At 43.4% G+C, this 25,075-nt stretch overlaps 1 protein-coding gene across 2 annotated transcripts in view; it reads left to right on the top strand.

The window, feature by feature from the left end:
- Positions 1 to 25,075, top strand: part of CASKIN2 (CASK interacting protein 2) — a 149,329-nt gene that overhangs the window by 85,014 nt on the left and 39,240 nt on the right. For both annotated transcript variants that reach the window (XM_033960349.1, XM_033960348.1), the window contains exons 3-4: positions 13,959 to 14,010; positions 23,215 to 23,312. In XM_033960349.1, the coding sequence (XP_033816240.1) occupies positions 13,959 to 14,010; positions 23,215 to 23,312 (150 nt within the window). The remainder of the gene's footprint in view (positions 1 to 13,958; positions 14,011 to 23,214; positions 23,313 to 25,075) is intronic.

The following is a 25,075-nucleotide window of genomic DNA, read 5'->3' as shown; positions in this document are numbered from 1 at the left end:
ACCTACTCCTTCCCAACCACATCTTTGAAAAGATCATGGGAAGATGACTATGGTGTTTCCATCTTGGATAATACTTGGTCTCATATCTTAAAATCCACCTTTCATGCAAAGTATGTTTTTCCTTTTGCATAGGGCACAATGGACCCCCTTAAAATCTCATAGGGTCAGCCCCTCCTTCCCACAACCTTGTTGGACCTGCAAAGTAAAAACTTGGAATGGCCTTACAGAAAGGACCAGAACTGAACATTGCCACATCATCTTCCGAAGAAAACTGAAAACCCATCTGTTCGATACTTAATCTCCTTCACCGTCTCCTCTCCTCTCTTCCCTTTCCCCTTCCCTCCCACCTCCACTCTCCCCTCTTTTTCTCTCCCTTTCCTCTCCCTCCTACCTATTCCTTATCCCCTCCTCTTCCTCTCTCTCTCCTCACAGTCGCCTTGAGCCTGTATAGGTATGAGCGATGCACAAATAGAAGATTAGATTAGATTGGATTTCTTAAACATTTACTCTTCTATTGCCCCTCCATCCAAACCTACTGGAAATCTGTATGGGATATCAGATGCTGTTATTGAAATCTTCTGTATTTATAGGTGTGTTATCTTTAGATGATACTTTGCTAATGGATATTCTACTTACTTTAGCTATTGACCCCCTGTTTTGCGAAGCCGTGCCCCGAAGCCCTTTAAATCTCTATGGGCTTCGTAAAATAGGCCCTAAGATTCTTCTCAGTTCCTGAAAAGACTTATCTAAGGGCTCCTTTTACTAAGCCGAGTTAGGGCATTAACGTGCGGAATAGTGCGCGCTAAATTGCCGTGTGCGCTAGATGTTAATGCCAGCATTGAGCTGGCGTTATTTCCAGCCACGTAGTGCGGGTTTAGCACGCGCTAAAATGCTGCGTACACTAAAAACACTGACGCAGCTCAGTAAAAGGAGCCCTAAGGCTTCTCATGTACAATGGTGGAACTTAGGGCTCCTTTTATGAAGCTGTGTTAGCGGTTTTAGCGTACGCAGCTTTTTAGCACGCACTAAACCTGCGCTACGTGGCTCAATGCTGGCGTTAGCGTATAGCGCGGCCAGCAGTGTAGCATGTGCTATTATGTGTGTTAAACCGCTAACGTGGTTTCGTAAAAGGAGCCCCTAGTCTGTTTAACATATAGATTCGAACAAAACATCCACCAGATTTCCTCAGTTTCAGAGAAAATGGAACTCTCTTAAGGTTTATTTGCATAGCTCCACCCCTTGGTTTTCTATTGTACCCTATTGTTTTCCTTCATCCTTTATTCTTTTCTCTCATGATATATTTTGCTGTATAGATTCATGTTACCTGATGATCTTTCATCTTCTGTTTGGATTTATCGTAAGTTATACTGTGGTTATACCGTTGTCACTACAATCACCATAAGAACATACATAAGAAACGCCTTCACCGGATCAGACCTTAAGTACATCTAGTCCGGCGACCCGCACACGCGGAGGCCAAGCTAGGTGCTCCCTGATGAAGACCTTGATTACCCGTATCTCCTTAGGACCTTGGAGAAGTCATTCCACCCTCCATTGCTATTAGATCGGGGGTCTCAGAGTCCCTCCTCGAGGGCCGCAATCCAGTCAGGTTTTCAGGATTTCCCCAATGAATATGCATGAGATCTATGTGCATGCACTGCTTTCAATGCATATTCATTGGGGAAATCCTGAAAACCCAACTGGATTGCGGCCCTGAAGGAAGGACTTTGAAATCCCTGGACTAGATGCAGGGGATGGGTGACTCCGGTCCTCGAGGGCCGCAATCCAGTTGGGTTTTCAGGATTTTCCCAATGAATATGCATGAGATCTATGTGCATGCACTGCTTTCAATGCATATTCATGGGGGAAATCCTGAAAACCCGACTGGATTGCGGCCCTCAAGAAGGGACTTTGAGATCCCTGGACTAGACGCAGGGGATGGGCAACTCCAGTCCTCGAGGGCCGCAATCCAGTCGGGTTTTCAGGATTTCCCCAATGAATATGCATGAGATCTATGTGCATGCACTGCTTTCAATGCATATTCATTGGGGAAATCCTGAAAACCCGACTGGATTGCGGCCCTCAAGGAGGGACTTTGAGATCCCTGGACACAGATAGTGGCGTAGCGAGTGTGAGAAGCGTCCCTTCCCCTCCCTCTTTTCTCCGCCACCCCACCTCCACATGTTCCTTCCCCGCTCCCTCCTGACATGCACGTGCTACTTCCCTTCCATCGTGCCTCTGTAATGTTCCTGGCGCAAACAGCAACCCCCAACCTGCTGTTGCACCAGAATTGGCTCTACATCTGATGTCATTTCCTAGGCGTGGGTCCAGGAAGTGACATCAGAAGAAAAGCCGATGCTGGTGCTGCTGGAGTGAGGTGAAGAATGGGGGTGGGGTGGAGAGGATGACAGGTGCCTGCGCCCTCACCAAGATGAACCTCCCCCCTCCCCCTTTACTACTCCGCTGGACACAGAATAAGAGCAAAAACTGAAAACAAACTGGTGGATATGGGGGTTAGGGGTTGAGAGAGAGAACAGTGGAAAGTGGGGGGATTTGAGAGAGAGTGCAATTGGCTAAGAGAGGGTGGTAGAGAGAGAGTAAGTGAGAAAGGGTGGGAGAGAGGGACAGGCAGAATAATTTGAAAAAAACAAATAATGAGAGACTTTTGAGGGGACAGAGAGCAAGAAAGGCTAGTGGGGATAAGAGGAAAAAAAGTTGGTTCCTTTGGGGGAGGAGTGGAAGGTGAGGGAACCCCCCACCCACCCGTCCCCACCTTTCCTCCAAGTGAAGGTCTCTGCTTGTGTTTCAAAGCGCAGTACTCCCCGGAAATTCACGGGGGTTACGTTCCAGGAGTGACCGCGAAGTGTGAAAAACCGCAAAAGATGGATGTGGTACAAAAATGGCTAATTTCTTTTAGGGCCCACCTCCCCGCTCCGTTTTTGGCTTCTTGTTGCCACGGTGACGGCGCGTTCTCAGCCGAGCAGCTGCTGCCATTGGTCACCGTCGGAAGGCTCCATTGCGTGTGCGCGCTCTACCGCTACAACTGCCACCGATCTCCTCTCTCTCTCCCCCCTCCCCAATCTCCCTCGCAGCGACTGCACTAATAATAATCGACAGGATGAGGTGATAGTATGTGCGTGGATCAAAAGCAGGAGGAGGAATAAGAAACACTCCCCTCCCCCCACGAATAACTGAGGCCGCGAACGCTGAACCGTGAATTTGCGGGGGAGTACTGTATTGGTGTCTGAAGGCTGCTCACCCCTACAAACCATTTACTCTTAAAATTGAAACCTTTGATCCTAGAGACTCCGGCACAAAAAAGGGGTATTGGAAAATTTACAAGACAGTAGTTTTGCAAGGAACAAGTGCAGCAATTCAACAGAGATGTTTATAGGCCAGAACAAGGGTACTGAGTTGCCTCCTTGTCTCCTCAGACCTATCTTTTGAGATGCTCATTTTCAAATCTTTAGCTCTCCCTGACCTACTGACAATTGACCAGAAAAAAATATTGGATACACTAATCGCATTAACCATCCAAATGATTCTTTCGAACTGGAAATCTGCTAATCTCCTGTGTGTATATGTACATTAATTTTATACACATATATACATATATATAATTTTTATTTTATTTTAGGGGATATATATATATCTATATTACTTAATAGACTTATGCACTGGTTGCTTGCTAAGGTGTTTTATGATTGAATTAAGCATTGTCAATATATTTTTTCATCATTGCTCAAAGTAATCTTTGTGAATTATATATGGCTTTTTAAAAAGTGTCTCATGCATTATGTGTTGTTTTTAAGATTGAATTAAATATTGTTAACTTTTTAAACATTTTTTTAGTAATTTTTATATTACATATGGCTTGTTTTTAAAGTATTTTATATATTTGATTTTAGATGATACGGTGATATCTATTCTACTCAGTAGAGTATTTATCAATTGTTTATTAAATCATCTCTGAGGTTGTTGCTTATTATTGATTAGTTTAATTTTATTTAGTTGATAGAGGTATGTGCTCCATGTATCTCTTTATTTCTGTATTCTTAATGATATTCACATTTTTATAGGTAGTTTCACATATTTCTATAGGTAGTTTCATTATCCATGTCATATATGAGGTATATTTTTTTAGCAATTATGTTTATATGTATATATATATATTTTTTTATTTATTTATTTATTTATTTATTTACACATGCTATGTTTAGTATGGTTATATTTTGGATCAATTATTATTTCTTTGCTGTGATTCAAAAATTAAGCTTTCTATTGTTTTTATGTTAGTTTGTATGTCTTTTGATTCATTGTAATTGTAATGTAATGTTTATATACATAATTATAGACTCCCGATGCAGGCCGGGTAGGCCGAAACATGTGCATGTCGGGTCATTGAGTCATTGTATGGATTTACGGAACTTTGGATGAATAAAGGCATTTGGATCTATCAGATGAGTTGAAAGACACTTTCTTTGTGCACCATTCTGATTGGGACAATTCCACTCTGTTTTTGTGCTTGTGAATCTCCTCAACACTACATTTTGGTGTGCCAATGTTATGTTAACCCATAGATACGAATATCTGGCGACTTCGAGTTCGCCTACCAGACCCACAATTGAAAAGATTTGGTTACCCTTAGCAGAGGGCTTTGCTTGACTACATTTACATTTATCATATACTCACCTTTTCGGTTTTGATATAGGGTGATGTCGCTTTCCCATGTTTGTCAAGATAATACTGCTGTTATACAATTGAATTTTGTTTTTGTTGCAAAGATGTGATTTACAATTGCAAGACTCTACCTTAATGTTGCTCTGTTTTAAGTTTTTCTGTACATGTTAGAGGGCATGATTTCTGGTTCTGGCTCATGCCTCTACATGTCAGTTCTTCTTTGGTCACAACTATCATGTATATCCAAGTATGTACAGTACTCCCCCAGTATTCATGGGGGTTCCGTTCTAGGAACCCCCGTGAATGCTGAAAAACCGCGAATACGGTTTTTAGCGGGGGAGACAGGAGAGGGCAGCCGGAGCGCACGGTGAGTGAAGGAAATCACTCGCGGTATGCTCTGACCGCCTCTTCCTGTCAAAGCAGCTCCTGATTGGCGAGGCCCGACTTTAGGGCAGGAAAAGGCGGTCGGAGTATACCGTGAATGATTTCCTTCACTCGCCAGTGTTTCGGCTGCTCTTTCCTGCCTTTCTGGCTGCCCGGTCATTTGCGGACGGAAAATACCGCAAATCGCTGACCACGAATGACCAGGGGGAGCACTGCATATGTTTCATGACCTGTTATTTCTTTTCCTGTTCGTATGGTTTTATGAAAAACTCAATAAAAAAGTTTTAAAAATGAAAAGGACAAGTGTACTGTCCTGGGTGACCTCTTAGAATGCACAGAAACACCCAAACTCTGAATTGTAACACCATTACAGAAGCGCATGTAAACTGCTCTGAACTGGCCCTCCAGTCATTAGTGGCAGTATAGAAGCTCTCAATAAACAATACATCCTTGATCCTTGCACCTTAAAGATCCATCCTGGCCTACACTCCCTGTCTATCCTGTTTAGAGACCCCATAGCCTTTTTCCAGGTTGTTTTCAGAGAGACCTTTAGGGAATAAATGTAGAACACACTTTAGATTTCATACATTGCATTCTCCCCAAGTAATCCACTTTCAGTTGGATCTGTGCGTGAACATGGCACCTACATTGATGGAAAGAACACAATGAAAAGCATCTTGTCCTGGGTTATGGGGGACGCTATAGTGAACTTCTCAGAAACAATTTGGACATTCAAGCTGTACTCTGAAAGCCTGACTGTCTGAACAAGAATAATGTAGATAATTTGGTCTGTAGGACTTTTCCTGGCAGCTAAGTGAGGGAATTAGAGATGGAGGCGGAAATTCCCCAGCTCAGCACTTTCCCAAAAGTGTCGAAAGAAGCATCGCCAGAGGGAGATGACCACAGAGCCGATATCTGTACTGGCACGACTACCAGAGCAAAGGGAGCTGCCGTGCGTCTTACCGGATTGCCGATTAGTCAACCCCCATGTCGACAGCAAGGAGGCTGAAGACTGATCTCTTGATACTGCACGATCCCGATGGAAAGATGAGAGGGTCTGTGGAAGCGAAAGAAAAGAAAAGTCTACAGCAGTCAATGGAGAGGAAATCATAGTGAGAGAGGCCAAAGGAAAATGGGTCAGGTGCTGTCCTGTTCAACAGCGGGTCAGTATTGCAAGAATGTGGCACAAGAAAAAAGCAGGAGAGGTCGATACAAAAGCGGATAGAGTAGCTGATTTTAAGAAAGGTTTGGACAAGCTCCTGGAGGAAAAGTCCATAGTCTGGTATTGAGAAAGACATGGGGGAAGCCACCTCTTGCCCTGGATCGGTAGTATGGAATGTTGCTACTCCTTGGGGATCTAGAATCTTATTTTCTGGGATTCTGGAATCTTGCTATTCTTTGAGATTCTGTATGGAATATTGCTACTCCATTGGTTTTGGCCAGGTACTTAGGGACCTGGATTGGCCACCAAGAGAATGGGCTACTGGGCTTGAAGACCATTGGTCTGACCCAGTAAGGCTATTCTTATGTTCTTATACAAGGGAGGACATGAGTAAATAAACATAAGAACATAAGCATTGCCTCTGCTGGGTCAGACCAGAGGTCCATCATGCCCAGCAGTCCACTCATGCGGCGGCCCATCAGGTCCAGGACCTGTATAGTGATCCTCTATCTATACCCTTCTATCCCTTTTTCCTTCAGGAAATTATCTAATCCCTTCTTGAACCCCAATACCATGCTCTGTCCTATCACACACTCTGGAAGCGCATTCCAGGTGTCTACCACCCTTTGAGTAAAGAAGAACTTCCTAACGTTATTTCTGAATCTGTCCCCTTTTAATTTTTCCGAATGCCCTCTCATTCTTGTAGTTTTTGAAAGTTTGAAGAATCTGTCCCTCTCCACTTTCTCTATGCCCTTCATGATCTTATAAGTCTCTATCATGTCCCCTCTAAGTCTCCACTTTTCCAGAGAAAAGAGACCCAGTTTCTCCAATCTCTCAGCATATGAAAGGTTTTCCATACCCTTTATCAATCGTGTTGCTCTTTTTTGGACCCTCTCGAGTATCACCATATCCTTCTTAAGGTACGGCGACCAATATTGGACGCAGTACTCCAGATGTGGCAGAGGAACACCCAGGAGACAGAAGGCCGTGAAGCAGCCTATGTAGATTGCCGCCGACACCATGACAAGGCATTCCTGTCTTGCGGTTCAGATAGGAGAGAAATATGGTCAGTCCACCTGATATGCAGCTTGTATGTGGGTATTTTTCAGGGCTGCCCAAGTTCAGTCCTCGAGATCTACCGGCAGGCCAGGTTTTCAGGTTATCCACAATAATTATCCATGAGAGAGATTTGCCTGCACTGCCTTCTTGGTATGCAAATCTCTCTCATGCATATTCATTGTGGATATCCTGAAAACCTGGCCTTCCAGTAGATCTCGAGGACCGGACTTGGGCAGTCCTGAAATGTTGTATCTTTTATGTACTGTATGTTGATTTGTGATCTCCTTTGGTTCAGGTGGTATATATATGTATGCTTTGTGGAGATCCTGAAACCTCAACTGTTTAGGTGTGTCCCAAGGTCTGGATTGAGAAGTCCTGACCTAAAGTCTTGCTCTTTACACCCGGTTCTCAAGGGAGGGCTAATGGGTCAGGTTTTCAGGATAGTCTTAATGAATATGCATGAGATTTGCACGCTTACTACTTCCACTGTATGCAAATCTCTCTCATCCATATTCATTAAGACTGGAGGTTTGGGATCCTTATATTCAGAATCTTTCACCAAAAATACAAAGTTTGGTTATTAATGATTTATTATGAAAATTAGGTTTACTAATTACATTCCAGTTATTTATTTTAATTCTTTATTTTTGTCAACTTTCATCCAGGGTGAGGAATTTCATTTAGGGGAAGATAATGGGTAGGGGATGGAATTAAGGGGGGTGTAGATAAGATTGAATTAATTCATATGGAAATTAAATTTGAAAGAATGATTTAAATTTGTATGAAATTTATTGTAATTCTTATTGTATTGAATGTATTTTTGTATTATCCTATTGTACTGATTATTTGATTCTTTCAATAAAAATTGTTATACATAAGACTATTCTGAAAACCTGTTCTGTTGGCGGCCCTCAAGGTCTGGGTGTGAAAACCGCTGACCTAAAGAGTAAATCAAAAGAGCTCCAGGTTATATCAGTCCTCGGGCCACCCCCGGCATGTTGTGTTTTCAGTATGTCCACAATAAATATGCATGAGGTAGATTTGTATGCACTGCCTTCTCTTATTTTTGGTTTCAAACTGTTTATTGATTTTATAAAAACAAAAACTGATACAAAAGTGCAAGAATTTTACATATACAGGAAACACAGCCAGAAAAGCACTAAGGTACTATTCCTGAAAGAAGGAAAAACAAACCCATCCCTCCCCCCACCCCACCTGGATGTATATAAAGAACCACTAAGATAAAGAAATTTGGTAGGGGTCCAGAAGAAAACATCTAATATGGAAAAGGCAGGTGACATGGAACTTAAAGGAGTCCGAATAACATTAAACTTTGAGAGTGACCAGATTGCTCTGCCATTGTCTGTTCGAAATGATCCTGCACTTCCTTCTTGATACGCAAATCCATCTCATGCATATGCAATGTGAAGATCCTGAAAACTCAACTGACTGGCTGTGGCCCGAGGACTGGGTTGAGAAGCCCTGGTCTAGCCAAGAGCAAACCTGATCATTCTTCAGCTGCTAAATTTCGGCTTCTTCACACAGGTCAAGATCGACCCTGGCTTAGGAATGAGGTTCATACCTGTTATGGTATGCACAAAATGAACAAAACTACCACAAAAAAAAAAATCAAAGACTTCTATCTGAAAAGAGGGGGGTAAAAAAACCTCAATGTTGCACAAATGTGAAGGACAAAAATCGACCTCCACTACTAGCAACTTAGGCCTGGATTCACTAAACTGCTCGATCGGGCCTGATCCTGGTCCGATCCGGGTCCGAAACGGGCAGGTCCGATGAATTCAGGAATGAAAAATATGCAGATGGGGGCGATCGGAGGAACGCCTCCATCTGCCTGCACTGATCACTCTATAGTGGTCTGCGCATGTCCGTCTGAGATGCGAGCTTTTTTTTATTTATTTTTTTTTTTTAGACAGTCCTGTCGGACAAGAAAACTATTAAATAAACCCCTCACCTTTCAGGCAAAATATCATGCAGCAACTCCATTGAGCGCTTGGGATGTGTTCACTATCCACAAGAGTGGAGCACAATGCTAGGTACAGCTGCTCCGCGGTCTTCTCCATTCAGCACACACAAAACAGTGGCATGGGGCCAGCACACAACTTTTTTGTTAGTTTTTAGCCCTGCGAGCCCGTGGTTTTAACCTGCTTTAAACCCACGGGTTAAAACCACGGGCTCGCTGGGCGGGGAAGGGCAGGAGAGCCTCGGGGAAGGGCAGGAGAGCTTCAGGGAAGGGCAGGAGAATGGCAATGCGGCAGGAGAGATTCGGGGAAGATCAAGGCAGAGCAGGGTGGCATGAGGGTGAGCAGCAGGAGATAAGAAGCAGGGCAGCATTCGGGGCGAGCAGGCAGGAGAGATTGCAGGGCAGAAAGCAGGGCTTCCTGTCGGAAAGACATTTTCGACTGGTCCCCAGCAGTCGCTTCTTCAGGTGATCTGCCAACCCAGTCGGATCGAAAATTTGGTGTTGTGAATCGCGTCGCTGTCCAATTTGCATGCGTTTCACCTAATTTGAATGCACGGATTCAACGCGGATCACAGGAGAGGTGAGTGAATCAGGCCGGATGAAAATTTGATAGTAAAGGGATCGCAACCGATTGGTACGCTTAGTGAATCTAGCCCTTACTTTTGATATTAATACCATCAGAAAAAGCAAATACATCACTGGTCAAAAAAAACTCTCTTATGATGTTTTATAAAGCAAAATCACCAAATGCCACAATTATTTTAACTATACCCCTCCTTTACTAACCCGTAGTGTGGGTTTTAGCTCAATCCCACGCTACATGTTAGTAAAGGAGGTGGTATAGTAGCCAAATTATAATAATCTCCCTTTTTTTTTTTTTCCTTTCTTTCCTCTTTTCAGATAGAAGTCTTTGATTTTTTTGGGTTTTTTTTGTGGTAGATTTTTTTTTCATTCTGATCCATTCAGCCATTCGTTAAGTATGCACAAAATAACCCATTTGGGGAAATTGCCCCCATCAGGACTGTTGTAGGGGAGGTCCCAGAGTTGACGAATATGCTACCAAATGTTTCCCCTGAGGGACGGGCACTGTGCATGGCTTTAGGTTTGTATTAGCTAGAATTGTGTTTGTACTCCACTTGACACAGATTTAAACATTTCAGTACTGAATACTTTGTAAAACAAATTTAATTTAAATTAAGCCTTTAGGGCAGTGGTTCTCTTAGAACACACACAGCCAATCAAGTTTTCAGGGTAGCATAACATGAGAATGATTTGCATGCAATCTGTCTCATGCTTTGTTCATTCTGTATATCCTGAAAAGCTGCTTGGCTGGGTGTGTCCTGAGGACAGGGTCTCCCTTTCCTGGGCATCCTAGAGCCCTCCGCGTTCACTCCCAGTCCTTAAGGGCCACTAACGGATCAGGGTTTCTAGATATCCCCCAAAGAAATCTGCATGTGAAATTTGCATGCCTACAAGATGCGTTGTATGTAAATCTCTCTCATGCACAGTCTATAGTGATATCCTGAAAACCTGACCCGTTGGTGGCTCTCGGATTGGGAGTGAATGCCAAGGCCATAGCCCGTCGGGTTCTCAGGATCTCTGTAATGAATATGCATGAGAGAGAGATTTGCATATTCATTCTAGAGAGCCTGGCCAGATTTTGGAAACCCTGTATTGTAATAATTGGCAGGATGGCTGTGTGCTGGCTTGATGGAAACAGGTTGCCATCTATGTCCCGCAGGGTTACCATGTGGCTCCAGAAAAAGGAGAACGGATTAAGACATCCGGGTTTCATTTCCGCTGAAAGCACTGAAAGTAAAACCCGGATATCTCCAATCTGTCCTCCTTTTTTTGGAGCCATGTGGTAACTCTAGGGCAGGGGTGTCAAAGTCCCCCCTCGAGGGCCGCAATCCAGTCGGGTTTTCAGGACTTCCCCAATGAATAGGCATGAGATCTATTAGCATACAATGAAAGCAGGGCATGCAAATAGATCTCATGCCTATTCATTGGGGAAATCCTGAAAACCCGACTGGATTGCGGCCCTCGAGGAGGGACTTTGACACCCCTGCTCTAGGGCCTTCTCTTCCTTCTGTCCCCTGAAGTGGTCCTGTTGCGGCTGGTGGTGCAGAAACACTACGGTTTGACGTTGACTCTTCTTTTAGCACCAGGCTTTTACCCTGATTTTATCAACACCTCACCCAGAGTGGAGGAGCAGCCTAGTGCAGTGGTCTCAAACTCAAACCCTCTGCAGGGCCACATTTTGGATTTGTAGGTACTTTGGAGGGCCTCAAAAAAATAGTTAAGAGGTAAAAAACTCTTTATAATTTATAAATTTTTCCTTTTGGCTGTCTTAATAATAAAATTGTAATTTATAGCTAAAGAGACATATGATCAAGAAACTGTTTTATTTTACTTTTGTGATTATGATAATCATACCGAGGGCCTCAAAGTAGTACCTGGTGGGCCGCGTGTTTGAGACCACTGGCCTAGTAGTTAGAGCAGTGGGTCTTGGCACCCTGAGGGTGTGAGCTGTCCACTGTTGCTCCTTGTGACTCAAGTCAACTTAACACTTCATTGCCCCAGGTACAAAATAAGTACCTGTCTAAAATATGCAAACTGCTTTGATTATAACCACACTCGGAAAAAGCAGTATATCAGGCCCCATCCCCTTTACCTTTACACAAAGCAACCAGATCCCCTCCTCCGCCGCACACGCGCGCCCTTGCTGTCCCCCCATACCTTTTTGGTTCTTTCTCCCACATTACTTCCTAGGCCCGGGTCCCGGAAGTGACGTCAGAGAGAGCACCAAAAAAGGTACAGAGGCGTGCGCGGCAAGGAGAGGAGCGAGCGGGGAAGCAAGCGGGTGGGTGGAGAGGAGGGGGAAGGGATGCCACCACGCCCTTAGGAAGACCACACCCCCTCCCTTACTACACCACTGTGTATGTACAGTATATCACTAAAAATAGCAAAAAATAGAAGACAGAAAGTGAGGTAATCGGATAACTCCACAAAGCAGAAAACCCTCACTCATAGGGTTAAATCATCAATCATAATAATTCTTGATCAGTCTGTTGGAAAATTCTTGCCCCGGAAGCACGAGGACGCCAAAATAAGTGCTCCCTGTTGGAACCCGTGAGAAAGCCTGTTTGGGCGAAACGGGTCCCGTCGGGCATTAACTATTGGGGCAAGTAACCTCATTACAATAAAGGATGAGTAATTAAAGTTGCATCTGGTCGTTGGTCAGTTTTTGAATTTGATGAAAAATTTTCCAACAGACTGATCAAGAATTGTTATGATTGATGATTTAACCCTATGAGTGAGGGTTTTCTGCTTTGTGTACAGTATATCCCGTATTCAGCCAGTAAATGCTGTGGCGTAATGAGTGAGATGCCTCCTCTCCATAGAAGCTATGACCCGGCCTCTGTAGCATCCCCAGCCGGTCCAAGGGACAGGACGGAAGTCAAATCTGGGTGTCCTGAACTGACCATGATACTGGCCCTATGCCTCAGTTTTAATGGTGTCAGGTCAAAAGCGCGCCGGGACAAAGGTGCGCGCAGACAATTGAGCGCAGCGCGGAGGCGCGCGCCACAGAAAATTACTGTTTTTAGGGCTCCGACGGGGGTGTGTGGGGGGGAACCCCCCCACTTTACTTAATAGAGATCGCGCCGCATTGTGGGGGCGTTGTGGGGGGTTTGGGGGTTGTAACCCCCCACATTTTACTGAAAACTTCACTTTTTCCCTGTTTTTAGGGAAAAAGTTAAGTTTACAGTAAAATGTGGGGGATTACAACCCCCCAAACCCCCCACAACGCCAGCGCGATCTCTATTAAGTAAACTGGGGGGGCTCCCCAACAAAACCCCCCGTCGGAGCCCCTAAAAACAGTAATTTTCTTCGGCGCGCGCCTCCGTCTTGCGTTCAGTTGTTGGCGCGCGCCTTTGTCTTTCACGGTGTTGTCTATGAACCATTTTAATAGTTACACTGCCAAACTTTCTATACTGTTTATAGTTAAGAATGGCCTGCAGATGCAACAGTTTAAGTTCTGGTCTTGTGAACCCTCAGCAGATGAGTAACCTCAGGCCTGGCCAGTACTTAGGCCAATGTGAGCTCTGAAAAATTCCTGCCCGTCAGGGGGTAAATTACAGGACACTCTACACCTCTTTCAACAACAACAAAACAAATCGACACTAATTTCTCTTGTAGTCTCTATTTATTATTTTGTGCAACTTACAATCAAGTGGCAGAGCTGGGGAGAAGAAAGATCAATTTAATGACTGGAGGACTGGACCCACCCGGTGGACTGATCCACCAGGTAGAGAATTTGAAGACCCTTTTGAAGTCCCTTTATCTCCCTTGCAAACAAGGTGTGCGACTTCCTCATCATTACACCACGTATTCCAAAGTCCATAGGTTCTTTCCGTAGAGGTAACTTCCCCAGGTCAGAGCTATTTAACCTGTGCAAAAAATTCTGAAACATTCTTCAATTCTATTAACTCTTTACTGCCTTGGACAATATTAAACCAGGAAACAGAACACAGCTTTCCCTGGTGCAAAAATCCTGGAGCTGGTTCTGTCAGGTCTATTAAACATTTTTTTTTCCCACACTTCACAGAAATCCCTCACTGGGGCAACTTGTGGCTCACTGGAAGTTGCCACACTTTCATTAATTCACCTTTCTCTTTCTCTCCCCTCTAGAGCTCTTAGGATCCACTAAGCGACTGAATGTCAACCACCAGGATTCTGACGGGTGAGTGTGCCCTGGGTCAACTGCCGGACTCTCTGGCCTTCTAATCCTATGCAGGGTGGTGGGAGATAGTTAGTGTGGGGGGAGGAGAGAGGAGGGGTGGTCTGGAATTTAATGGAATATTTGAACAGCACGGGAGAGTTAAACTGCATTTTTCATCAGTCACACATCCCCTCCCCCATTTCTGTTGCAGGGGGATAGAATAGGCAGCGCCTGGTAACATTTTTTTTTTTTTTCCTCGTTTTGTCTTCTCTTTCCCTTTTCATCTCTGTCCTTCCTCTGTGCCGGTAATACTTTTGGGACATTTCCAATACTAGTTACAGATAATGAAAGGATTGAGCCTGCCTCCCCCTACAGCCCTGGGCTTTCTGCGCTAAAGACAGCTCCTTACATGACCAAAATGAATAGGAAAGTAGGGGGGAGGGAGGAGGGCAGGGGAGCATCAGAGAAACAGCGCTGGTTCTCAGCCTGAGAACAGAAGGTCTATTCATGCCGGCAAGCCCTGCATGCAATGCCCATAGCTCCTAAACAGGAGAAGCCATGCTAGTACCCAAGGTCAAGGGAGCTTATTAACCTACTCCCATCCTTACCAAGGGATACTTCCTCTTGTATTACAGAAACAGAGGTATTTCCCCCCACCTCATTCCACAGAGAATTAAATGAATCTGTTTTATGAAGCTGTAAATATCATTATTTACTAGGGTTACCACATGGCTCCAGAAAATGGCGGACGGATTGAGACTTCCGGGTTTTACTTCCAGTGCTTTCAGTGGAAGTAAAACCCGGATGTCTCAATAAGTCCTCCTTTTTCTGGAGCCATATGGTAACTTTGTATGGAAAATGTCTGAGACAGATTTGCATGCATTGCCTCTCTTGCATTCACATTTAATCTCGTGAATATTTATTGAGGAAATCCTGGCTGTGTCCCAAGGGATATAGTCAAGAACCACCATTCTGCCTTCAACTTGAATTTCTCTGTTGATAGCTTAGAAGTTTTAGGTTTGTACATTTACTCCGATTGCTTTGTAAGCATATGCATCCTAAGTACTAGAGCATGTCAAGGGGAAAATTTTTCCCCGTCCCCACGGGAACTCATTTTCCCGTCCCCGCCCCATTCCTGCAAGCTCCATCCTCATCTGCACAAGCCTCAAACACTTTAAAATCAGAAGCGTCCGAGGCTTTTGCGGTTAAGGTAGAGCTTACGGGAATGGGGAAGGGACAGGAACAGCGACAAAACTCACGGGGAAAAATTTGTCCCCGTGTCATTTTCTACTATGTACTCAGTCAGCAAATGGAAAAATGAACTTACATTCAGCAAGGACTGGGGGAGGGGTTCTGCTTAGCCAAAAGGGTAAAAGGACGAGAAGAAGAACAATGTTCCTCAATAGATAGTCTTGCAGTATTTTGTACCTGAGCTCAAGAATACTTGTGTGCTATTTTCTGACCCTCTAATATCACTGTTTTTGCTGCCAGTGATTTTAATTTCATTATGCACTATTTTAAATATAATTTTGCAGACGTTAGACCCCAGATTGAGCTCACAGTAGGCTGTTTGCAGTTACAGAGCGGTAGGTGGAACTCAGCACGACTGGCCGACTCTGTTACATTAATACAAACCTTGAAGATGAAAGATAAGAACCTTCAAGCCTGTCCAGTTTCTTTCCTTATGAAGGCAGTAGATCCCAGCCAGTCTGCGGCCGTCTTGTAACTTCTTCAGATGCAAGAATTCAGGCTTTGTTAGAGCCTGTCATCCCCACCCACCACCATCTCTGGCAGAATGCCATTCCATGCATACACCATTCTTTTTTTTTTATAAAGAAACAGTTCCTGATGGTGGCTTCTTGTTCTAGGGCTTCCTTTCCTGTGATGTAGTATTGATACCTCTTGAATGTTTCTATCAGTCTTTCTCCTTCCCTTCTCTCTGCTTTACTTACGTGCAGGGCTTTAAGTTTTTTATATTACTGTAGTTTTTACTGTCAAACAACACAGAATTCCGATCAAGGCAACTCCTCGGCATGCAAACCGTTTCTTTCCCACCCAGTATAGATTCATTTTTAAACAATAACAATGTTCACCCACCTCTACATCTTGTGGTTAGTGTCATAAGAAAGGAATACCATGCAGTTAAAAACTGATTTTTTGATGCTAAATGTAGGTGGCAAATGACTCATCCTGCTTGTCCTAGGAGAAACTGCTTTTTCGATGTTAAATGTACTGTGATAGGTGGCAATCGCTCCCTCTTCAGCAATACAGACATGTGCATTTTCCAAATTTCAAACAGAGTAGCCCTGCTTTCATCCATTTAATCATTACACGTTGTTTCGCGGTCAATGCCTTGTGAGCCAATAGAGCTATTAGATCGTCTCTGACTGGGCAAAGTTTTAGAATTGTTGCTCAGTCTATTCTAATGCCACGACTGGAATATTGTAATTCTTCATATGGATCGATTTCACTAAAATTGTTGGGCAAAATACAGCTGCCAGGTTAAAATTTGAGCGAGCCTCTCCATTACTGGCTAAGTCAATTACAGTCAAGAAATTTCTCTGGTTGGTTTTGGCGATTTCACTTCTGTCTGTGGAATCCCATGAAGAGCGCATTATTATGTATAAGGATTGCTATACCTGCTTTTCTAGAAAGTGGCCCTCTTAAGTTTGTATAATCTCCACACAATCCCATCTCCCTCTTTAATTTTCCTACCTCTTCCCCCCCCAAACATCTGACCAACTTCCCACCATACACCTATGAATTCAATAAGCTAATTAAAAGAAAGCACCATCCCGTACAATGGTCCCATTATAACAATCTCAAAAAACTCGGGAAATCAAAAGCTCACAATGCTACTTCTCAAATGAATGCATATGCAAAACACACACAAAAAAAGTAGCTAATATGTTCACTTCAATATATGTGAAAAATTAATCAATATCGTTTCTTAAGTGCACAGAGATTTCATGATATCAGACTACGGGACAAGACCGAGCATATTTTTTCATTTAATTATTGCACTGTATCGAAGATATAGTAATAAAGTTGAAAATTCACTCTAAATGACTTATCTGAACTAGTCGATATCAAGAAATCTCTGAGCACTGAAGAAATTATATTGATTAATTTTTCACATATATTGAAGTGGACATATTAGCTACTTCTTGCTTTTTGTGTTTCCCATTATAACAATGACACTACAACAACTCGTAACCATACAAAATATTTCCAAAGCTTCTCCCACCCATCAATTATCATACCCCAATAAATCCATTATTTCCCAGAAACACTTCATGATAACTCTACTATTGCTCTGTTCCATTACCCACCAGTAGTATAATGGGTACGCCTCATGTCAAAATGATTGACAGCTGTCAAAGATAAGGATCGACCAATCAGCGTTCACTTCCAGGTTAAGCCACGCCCACTCATACTCCCACCTTCTAAGTATCCTTTCATAGAGCAGTTCATCAGTATGAATTTCTAGCTTAGACTGCCTCCCCAATCCATAAAAAGACATTCCAAAGGCACTCTTTGTCCAGATCTTAAGTATTCTAGCATTCAGTAAGGGCAGCTGATCAATAGCTCACTCTTTACCCCTCAGCCTCTTGGATTTCAAAAGTCCTGTTGACTGCCTCCTCAGACATTTGCCACTATCAGTCACTCTCTGCCATTTTGGCAGTGGGATCCATGGAGTCTGCAACTGGCCCACCAAGGTCAAATTTGCCAGGCCCACATCCTGCAAAGTCCTCCATGTGTCTACCAAAGTTTTGCTCCTTTAAAGACACTCTGGTGAAGATGAGACAATTCAAAAGGGTCAAACCATCAGTGATGCGCTGCCCACCTTTTTCAGCACTGAAGTGACTTCTTCACACTGATTTTTTTTGCAAAGTTAAAGGCGAAAGATCTTCATATATTTCCGTGTTGTGTCTAATCAGAGCCTAATCGTCCTTAGCCCAAGCGAAAGCAAGAATCGTATTTATTAGAAATTGATGGAATCACAGCACCACATTTGGGACAGTCCCATTTTCTGGGGGGGCCCAAGGCCCTCTGTGTTCCTTCCTCAGAGTCAAAATCTGAAACGATCTCACAGACTATAAGAACGGAAACCAACCATACCCTATTCCGAAAGACACTGAAAACTTCACTCTGACAATTAATTCTTCTAAGATCATCTTAAACACCTGACCTTACTTAATTCGCCTAAGTTTTATGTTTCCTGTCCCCCCTCCACTCCTTTCTCCCACCCTAACCCTTTTTCCCTTCCTTTCCTCAAGTCGCCTAGAGCCTGTTTATGTATGCACGACACACAAATATTAGATTAGATTAGATTTTCTCTTGCCTGAGGTTCAGCACCTTGCACCTCTTTTACTAAGGTGCGCTAGCCGATTGGCGTGTGCTTAACGCTAACGCGTCCATAGACTAACATGCACGCGTTAGCATTTAGCGCGTGCTAATTCGATTAGCGTGCACTAATCGGTTAGCGCACCTTAGTAAAAGAGGGCCTAAAACTAAACTAAACTAAAACTTAGGTTTATAGACCGGGTTCATCAAATTTCAAGTTTATTGTACATTTGATTGATCGCTTACTCAAATTTCTAAGCGATGAACATATCATTAAAATTATATACAATTAAGAGGGCAGCAAAACAAACAGACTAAAACATACGTAACGTGATAAGGACTAACAGTACAAATATGTTAAAACGAGAGGAAAGGATGGGTAAGACATACGTATCGCTGATAGAAAAAAAAGACAATTATGGTAAAAAAACAATTGGGAGGGAATAAACAGTGAACCTTAGAGAGGTTATGAAGATGAAATGAAGCTCAATCAAGCTTTTTTAGGTATCAAAAGCATCCTTGAAAAGAAAGCTTTTCAGTTTGCTCTTAAATTTATCTAAATTATTTTTTTCTTTTAAGTAAATGGAGAGGGAGTTCCATGTTTGCGGAGCTGTAACAGAAAAAAATAAAATGCTGCCATGTATTAATAATTTTACGTGAAGGGATAACTAATAAATGCTGATCAATAGACCTCAGTAATCTGGTTGGGGTATAGGGAATCAATGATTAGGCTTAGTTTATACTGTATACGATGCGCAACTGGGAGTGACGTGATCAAATTTCTTAGCTTTCGTTCTTAGTTTTATTGAAGCATTTTGAATGATCTGTAGACGTCTAATTTCATTTTGGGCTATTCCCTTGAGTAGGGCATTGCAATAATCGATTTTTGAGATAATCAAAGAGAGAATCAGAATGTTTAGAGATTTTGGACTCGGTTTATAAAAGAATAGGAAAATTACAAATTACAAAAGAGATAAAATAAAGGGGAAGAAATATAAAAAAATAAAAAAAGAATCAAATCATCGGTCTAAATAAATACTTAGAGTGGTTATCATAATATTTTGAAAACAATAATGTTTTCAAATTTTTATGGAATAATTGAAAAGTGCCTGGTGCTCTTATAGCAAATGGGATCCCATTCCAGATCTCAGTTAATTAAAAAATATATGATTGGCCCAGTTTTCCAACAGATTTTATTCCTTTAAATGAGGGGAATGAGAGTTTAAATCTTTGGGTACTCCTCGTAAGATACGATCTTTGGGCATTCCATTTGAAAAACTCATGACACCACTTTCTCCGTGTTACTGTACTCTGCTGATCAGTTTCAGGGACACCATGAACACGGAGGTTACAGCATCGAGCATGATTCCCTAGATCAGGGGTCTCCAAAGTCCCTCCTTGAGGGCCGAATCCAGTTGGGTTTTCAGGATTTCCCCAATGAATATGTATTGAAAGCAGTGCATGCACATAGATATCATGCATATTCATTGGGGAAATCCTGAAAACCCGACTGGATTCAGCCCTCAAGGAGGGACTTTGGGGTCCCCTGCCCTAGATCTTCAATTTTAAGCTGTTTCTCCCCAAATAGATTCAACTTTTTCCATCGTCTTACTGCCACCGTCTCTCCCTCTGGACCTCTGCCTCCTGCTCTGTCTCCTCTGTTCTGCTGCCAGTATCAGTGCTGTATGCCAGCTGAGTTCCAGAGTCAGTGCTCTCATCTCTCTCACAGCTGCAATAAATGACACTTTCGGCTCCCTTTTCATTTCTGACAACATTGCTCTCAAGCATCCGTGTCAGCACATCTCAGGGAGCTCTGAAAGCCGTACCACTGATGCCGTCAGCTACGAGCTCCTTGCTGCTCACTTCCGCCACAGTTTTTCACTGACCTAGCTGATGATGCTACTAGCTTCTGGGGAATAAATCTTGCTCCTGTTGTTGACAGGGATTCGGCAGATCCTCAAGTAGCTGTCTTCCTGCAGACCTCACTCACTAAGCTGCCTTCTTCAGGGATGACACCACTTCCCCCTATGTTCTGGCCTTAAGTCTCATTCTCATATCTTTACTGCTGCAGTTGTGGTGCAAAATCAAATTGAAAAAAAGCTTGCAAAATTCAAGCAGCTACCGTCAAAATTCCAGATTTCAATGCAATTTAGTCCTATTTCTGTGCTTGTTATGAGAAGACATCTGAAGACAGGTCCTGTACGGTCTCAATTACATTTTTGGCTCTGGATCATTCCCTCTGTTGGTCCAACATGTGTCATGGGCTGCAAAGGATCCTTGTTCTGAGAATGAGAGGAAGCTCCTAGGTTATGCTACACCATCACCTTCTTCAACCTTGTCACAAGAGCATCCCGAGAAGCATCAATTGAATGCCGGCATAAACAAATGTCAGCAGTTCGCATTGTACACTTTCATTTGCCCTGGTATCTGACTCAGGTGTTGGAAGTATATCAACCAAGTTGAGCCCTGAAGTCAGAGGGGACATTACAGATGGTGAAGGGCTGATAAGCAGTGGTGTACCAAGGGCGTGGGGTGGGGGTGGGCGGGTGCACAGCTGGCCAGGTCCGGAACCTCCCACCCTATACATTAACGGGACTGCACCCCAGCGCGGCTGCTGTACTTATTCTGGAGCAGAGTCAGCAGCCGCGATAAAGTGCAGGCAGGTCCCGCGATGACTGTGTCTGTATTATGTTGAGAAATGTAAAGTATTACATGTGGGAAACAGAAACCCGAGGTACAACTATACGATGGGAGGGATGTTATTTAATGAGTACCCAAGAAAGGGACTTGGGGGTAATGGTGGACATGACAATGAAGCCGACGGCACAGTGCGCAGCGGCCGCTAAGAAGGCAAACAGAATGCTAGGCATAATCAAGAAGGGTATCGGGCAGGGTGATATGGAAGGGTGGTGAAGGGAGAGAAAGGGGCAGGGTGATGGAGGGAGAGAAAGGGGGCAGATGCTGATGGAATTGGTGTGCAGGGAAAGGGGAGAGAGACATAAGGGAGAAAGATACTGGATGGAATTGGGTTGGAGGGAAAGAAAGGGGGCAGATGCTGATGGAAGTGGGGGGAAGGGAGAGAAGAGAGAGAAATGACAGACCATAGGGGTGTGGGAGAGGGAAGGGAAGAAGAGGAGAGGAGAGAGATGCCAGACCATTGGAGGAGGGAAGGGAAGAAGATGGACGCCAGACCAATGGGGGGGTGAAGTGAGAGATGGAAGGGGGAGACAGAGGGTAGACATTGGATGAAAGGAAGAGAGTGACGAGAAGATGAGGAAAGCAGAAATCAGAGAAGACAAGGTAGAAAAAAATTTCTTTTTTTTTTTCTTTGCTTTAGGGGAGATGCATCGCTGTTTCTGTGGTGTTGCATTGTATGCAGAGTCCAGCTTCAATTTAACCTTTGTCTATGCATTTCTATTTTATCCTCCTTTTACAAAACTGTAGAGCGTTTTTTAGCGCCGGCCGTGGTGATAGCAGTTCTGATGATCAGAATTCTTTGAGCGTCTGAACTGTTACCACCATGGCTAAAAACCACACTACAGTTGTGTAAAAGGGGGGAGGAGTTAGTTTGTGATTATATATTCCATACTAGGCTAAGGTGTTTTCTGTGTTCTGTGTGTTCGAAAGACATGGTTTTCTGTTAAGATTGACTGTGCAGGATTGATTTGTACTAGTCTGGCTTGTTTAGTTTTGCAATGGGTGTATTGATGTTGTACTGCTCACTGCAATATGGATTGTGGATTGTTACTAAAAATCATGTTTTTCATACAGATGGGGGGGTGTCAAAAAATGATGGGCCCTGGGTATCATATATGCTAGGTATGCTAACAAGCATACATTACGCAAAAATGAGGGCTTCAGTAATACGTAAGAATAGCCTTACTGGGTCAGACCAATGGTCCCCCAAGCCCAGTAACCCGTTCTCATGCTGGCCAATCCAGGTCCCTAGTTCCTGGCCAAAACCCAAAGAGTAGCAACATTACATTATCTCAGAGTAAGCAAGATTCCGGAACCCCAAATAGTAGCAACATTCCATGCGGAATCTCTAAAGAGTAGCAACATTCCGGAACCCCAAATAGTAGCAACATTCCATTCGGAATCCCCAAAGAGTAGCAAGATTCTGGAATCCCAAATAGTGGCAACATTCCATGCTACCGATCCAGGGCAAGCAGTGGCTTCCCCATGTCTTTCTCAATAACAGACTACGGACTTTTCCTCCAGGAACTTGTCCAAACCTTTCTTAAAACCAGCTACATTATCCGTTCTGGCAGTGCGTTCCAGAACTTAACTATTCTCAGTGGCAGGTGTGCTACTATGGAATAATTTAACAGGGCCACTTAGGATGCTCTCTGACATTCAGAGATTTAAAAAGGCGTTAAAAACCACTTTATTTACAGAGGCCTTTTCTTGAAGCTGCTCGCTTTAATAATACTGTTGGAGAGCTTTTAAAAAATTTGTTGCATTGTTTTTAAAAACTGTGTATGTATCTTGTGAACCGCTGAGGTTTAAGGGGGGGATATAAGTTTTTTTTAAATAAATAAATTACATGCAATAAATTTAACACTTGCAGGAAGGCTGCAGTGGCCATAGGTCCTCACCAGGATTTCTTTCCTTACAAGACTATACCACACTTGTACCATTGACTCCAGCCAGCTGAGTTTTCATGGTATAAGCTAAATTTGCATGGTCTGGATCTTTCTCCAGTGCATGCACCATATCTAATAGATATTTATTGTAGCTTTCCCGAAAACCCAACTGGTCATGGGGTCAGTTGCGCAAGTATATGAACCAGTACAGAGGTCATTACTAAAGCATGGTGTTAGTAGCTGAATTGGAGAGCGTGTGCTTTGATTCTTAATGTTGTCGGGCTCCCTACAGGTTCTCAGCCCTGCACCATGCTGCCCTCAGTGGGAACCCTGAGCTCATCGCACTTCTCCTTGAGATGCAGGCAGCCGTTGACATCAAGGACAGCAATGGTAAATGGATTTACATACTCATCCCTTCACTTCCCTCTCCTCATTATACCTCCAATGTTTTCTTATTTCTTTTCTTGGTTTATATATTTTGGGGTTGACGTTGAAAAAGTGAAGCAAGGGGCATCTCAGAGCAGAGCAAACTCAAATTACCCCTCCTTAGACAAAATGAAGGCATTTTCTCAGTGTTAAGTATTCACGCCTACTGTATGTCTCAAAGTTAACCCGATAACTGGATATAGGCACTAACGATCCCCCCCCCACACACACACACACTTTTTACTAAGCTGCGGTAGAGGGTTCTACCGCGGCCCGGAGCACTTAATGCTCTGACACTCATAGAATTCCTATGAGCGTCGGAGCATTTAGTGCCACAGTAGAAACCTCTACCGTTGCTTAGTAAAGGAAGACATATATGCAGTGGTAGTCGGACCATAAATGGCTGCTGTCAAAGATTAACTGGCTAAATTATTGGATTATTTAATTTTATCTATCAAATGTATTGACCATCCGTTTACTACATCCCAAGGTGACATAAAATATGCCACAGCAAAGTGTAAACAATCAATGAAATACAAACAAAGCCTAATAGTCCATGCATCGCAAAATCACAATTCTACTTCTCAGAAATCACATCATCCAGCCCATTTTACAAAGGCTTAAAAGGCTAAAATAAAGGACTATAAGGCAAATTCTATAAGAAGCCCCCAAAAGGTAGGCGCCTAATTAGGCACCGTTAGCGCGATTCACGTAAAATTGGGGGCTGTTTAATGAATCACGCTGAGCGGAACCTGTTTTGCAGGCGCCCAAGAAATAGGCCAGCTCTAGGCACAACTAAAAGTTTGGCGCCCAGCTGAGCGCTTAAGCACGCTTAAGAGCGGCGATTCTGTAACGAGGCGCCTAACATGTAGCCACGCCCACGCCTAACCTGCATAGCGCCTACTTTTTTGAAGGCTGCCTAAATTTTTAGAGGCACCTTGTTGCAGGATCGCTATTTCTTGATAGGCGCCTAAGTTTCAATTATTGCTGATTAAGAAGCTTAATTGAGCTTGTTACTCGGTTTAGATAGGCGCCTATCTAGATGGGCGCCTCCGAAATAGGTGCCTAACATTAGGCTCTGGTTACAGAATTTAGGCCTATGTCTTGCATAGATTTAAACTGTTGTAGCCCTTTATTTGGCACTGTTGCTCAGAAGCCACATGTGTCTTCTATGGCTCTTAAGGGAGATCTGCATCTCCAAATGCCTGTTAACTTGGCACAATTGCTCTCATTCAACATCAAGTTACATAAAGCAGCCATTTCACCATATGCCAATTAAAGGGTTAGGTGGATATTGCTCTGTTGGATACCCACCTATTTATTTTTTTAGAATCTGGATGTTGTCTTGGACAACCCAAGCTCATAACTAGTTTCTGGGCCGAAGGGTTGTTGGGGAGCATCCGAATGCACAGATACAGCAGGTCAGTGACCTGGGTTAGAAGGACAGTCCCACTAACGAATGGAAAGATGGTATATGGGATCGAAAAGGAATCATCCAAAGGAAAAATGCAATCCCATAGGCTGAGGCAACGAGTGTTAATACAGGGTGGTTGAGGATCTCGAAAACCGACTTGGACATAAGTAAATGGGTCTCAAGGCCAAGAGTTCCAAGTTCCAAGTTTCAATCATTGATCCTCAAAACCCTCCCCCTCCTTCTGTAATTGTAAAATCAATTCTTTATTATTTCTTTCTTTAAAATGCTTCTAATACTGGATCCTTCTTCTTAT

This window comes from Geotrypetes seraphini, chromosome 10 (assembly GCF_902459505.1).
Source record: "Geotrypetes seraphini chromosome 10, aGeoSer1.1, whole genome shotgun sequence".
Classification (NCBI taxonomy): Eukaryota; Metazoa; Chordata; class Amphibia; order Gymnophiona; family Dermophiidae; genus Geotrypetes; species Geotrypetes seraphini.
Note: the sequence above shows the minus strand (reverse complement) of the source record. Positions and strands in the feature narration are given on the sequence as shown.